This window comes from Electrophorus electricus, chromosome 15, assembly GCF_013358815.1.
Source record: "Electrophorus electricus isolate fEleEle1 chromosome 15, fEleEle1.pri, whole genome shotgun sequence".
Taxonomy (NCBI): domain Eukaryota; kingdom Metazoa; phylum Chordata; class Actinopteri; order Gymnotiformes; family Gymnotidae; genus Electrophorus; species Electrophorus electricus.
Window position 1 is genome coordinate 11,739,217 of NC_049549.1, and position 2,500 is coordinate 11,741,716.

At 42.2% G+C, this 2,500-nt stretch overlaps 1 protein-coding gene across 12 annotated transcripts in view; it reads right to left on the reverse strand.

Moving 5' to 3' along the window:
- Positions 1-2,500, reverse strand: part of LOC113578736 (cytoplasmic dynein 2 heavy chain 1) — a 90,479-nt gene that overhangs the window by 77,245 nt on the left and 10,734 nt on the right. For 9 of the 12 annotated variants that reach the window (XM_035533948.1, XM_035533946.1, XM_035533950.1 and 6 more), the window contains exons 2-4: positions 1,412-1,630; positions 855-1,022; positions 335-473 (exon numbers count right to left, since the gene is read on the reverse strand). In XM_035533948.1, the coding sequence (XP_035389841.1) occupies positions 335-473; positions 855-1,022; positions 1,412-1,630 (526 nt within the window). The remainder of the gene's footprint in view (positions 1-334; positions 474-854; positions 1,023-1,411; positions 1,631-2,500) is intronic. The other 3 variants (XM_035533954.1, XM_035533953.1, XM_035533951.1) reach the window with 1 other exon arrangement.

Here is a 2,500-nt window from a genome sequence, read left to right on the forward strand (position 1 = left end):
TGGAATATTTAAATGACCACAGATCCAGCACCTATGTTGAGTAACTGAAACTAGTATTGTAGGGTATTGTTTATTGCACTTATTGCCATTTCTGAAAATTATTATCACCACTGATGTCAAGAACTTTCAAATGGACAGTTTTCAAAGTACTTCAAACATAAAGAGCCCAAGGTTCTTAGAAATATCCCACAGCATCTTATTAAAGGAACTGCAGCTTACCAGTCCTAACACTCACACTGAGTTCTGCAGCAATTCTGTGTTGGTTTGTACAAATAGTCTCAACTGCAGCATAGGAGGAGCAAAGCTAAACTACCCAAAAACACTGAATACTCACCAAGAACGTCATCCTCAGAAAGACTCCTTTTCCCAGGATTCTTTGGGTGTGTGTGTCGAAGTACAGATCCCAATCCCACCTCCAACTCACTGAGCAAGGACTGCAGCCGTGGGTCAAACACTTGACTCCATTTCTCATCCTGAACACCCACACACACACACACACTTGGACCTTTACTCTTTCAAAAACACATTCACATTGTGCACTGCTATTGGGCTTTAGCTCTGTGCAAACCCTTATAATTACAAAGAAGACAGAAAGAGAGAGTATGGTTGTGTGTGCATGTGTGTGTACCTGTCTGAGGGCCTGTTACTGTGTGTGTGTGCGTGTGTGTGTGCATGTGTGTGTACCTGTCTGAGGGCCTGTTACTGTGTGTGTGTGTGTGTGTGTGTGTGTGTGTGCCTGTACCTGTAAGACTGCTGGGTTGAACACCTGTCTGAGAGCCTGTTAGTGTGTGTGTGTGTGTGTGTGTGTGTGTGTGTGTGTGTGTGTGTGTGTGTGTGTGTGCGTGCGCCTGTACCTGTAAGAGGGCTGGGTTGAACACCTGTCTGAGGGCCTGATACAGTGTGCTGATTGGAGATTCCAGCATGGAGGAGACCAGGACACTGCTCACATTTTCTTCTGTAATCACACACGGACGAAGCTTAAAGAACACTAGCACCCGTTCCTCCCCCCACCCACTGTCCATCTGCAGGGAGAAACACACACACACACACACACACACACACACACACACACACACACACACACACACACACACACACACACACACACACACACAGTGAAGAAGAGGGAACATGATCAACCCAAAGGTTCCAGTGTGTGTGTGTGTGTATTGTGTCTAAAGTTACGGTACTCGAATCTGGACATCACATCCAAATCCAGTCCTTGATCTAGCAAACACTTTGTAGCTAACTGAACTATTACTGTAACTGGTTCGCTTTGTTGTCATAACTGATTCCTAAGTAAAGGGAGGCTGCTAAGTGTGTAAAGCCCAGACCTTGAGGACTACAATCTTATACCTCTGTTCTATGGACTAAATGGTGCCTGTAATTTACATCCCCCTGGCCACTGCACCTTATTAGAGAAGTGCAGCTCATCTCCCTGTCTGCTGGCAGCCAGCAGGAACTCGCTGGCATCGTCCAGGAAGCTGTTGAGCTCTGTGCAGCTGAACAGAGAGAGCTGCGGCTTCAGGCTGAAGTAGTTCCATGCAGTTGTGAGAAGAAAGTGCTTCCGAGGGTCCTCTGAAGCAGGGGCCATCGCTTTGTTCTGTCCCACAGGAAGTTCAATTCTGTTCTTCCATCACACAGACACACACACACACACACACACACACACACACAAACATATATATATATATATATATATATATATATATATATATATATATATATATATATATATATATCCAAAGAAGATTCCAGAATATATATATCCAAGAAGATTCCAGGTGAGTAACTGCAGTGTACTGTAGTACTGTAGTAAGAGATGTAGAGACATTCAGAATTATAGTAAAGTACACACAGTTTCCAGAGAAACTGAATGTTTCTCAAAGTGTGGAAGCTTGCCCAGCTGATGACGGACCTCTGCCTGAGACGTTGTTTCTCCGGAAACTCCATGTACTTTACAACAATTCTGAATCTCAATCTCTCTTTCTCTCTCTCTCTCTCTCTCTCTCTCTCTCTCTCTCTCTCTCTCTATATATATATATATATATATATATGGGGGGGGGGGGGGTCTTGGAAGCTAGCTACATCTATGTGCCTACAGATAGTGCTTAATGTAAATGGAAACATAGGCCACTTGCTAATATTACACAACTCAGCATAATCAACGTGTGATTAAGATGCATAGCTACGTATTATTTAAACGTTTTAACGTATTCTACTATTTCTCTACAGCTGTGAATGGACAAACGTCACTAAGCATCTACTATCTTATATTTAAATAAGTACTATCTAGATATCAGGTTATTTAACTACATTAACATTTGTTTGTTTGGTTGGTTGGTTGTTTTTATTGGTTTGGTTATTTGTTGTTGTTTTTTTGTTACTGTTTTGGTCATATTGATACGTTGTTATCTACATGTTGATTAGACGACTTAGAAGCACTGGTCATCTAACCTAGCCACCTTTTAAAATGTTTCAAATGTACAGGTTAGTTGTT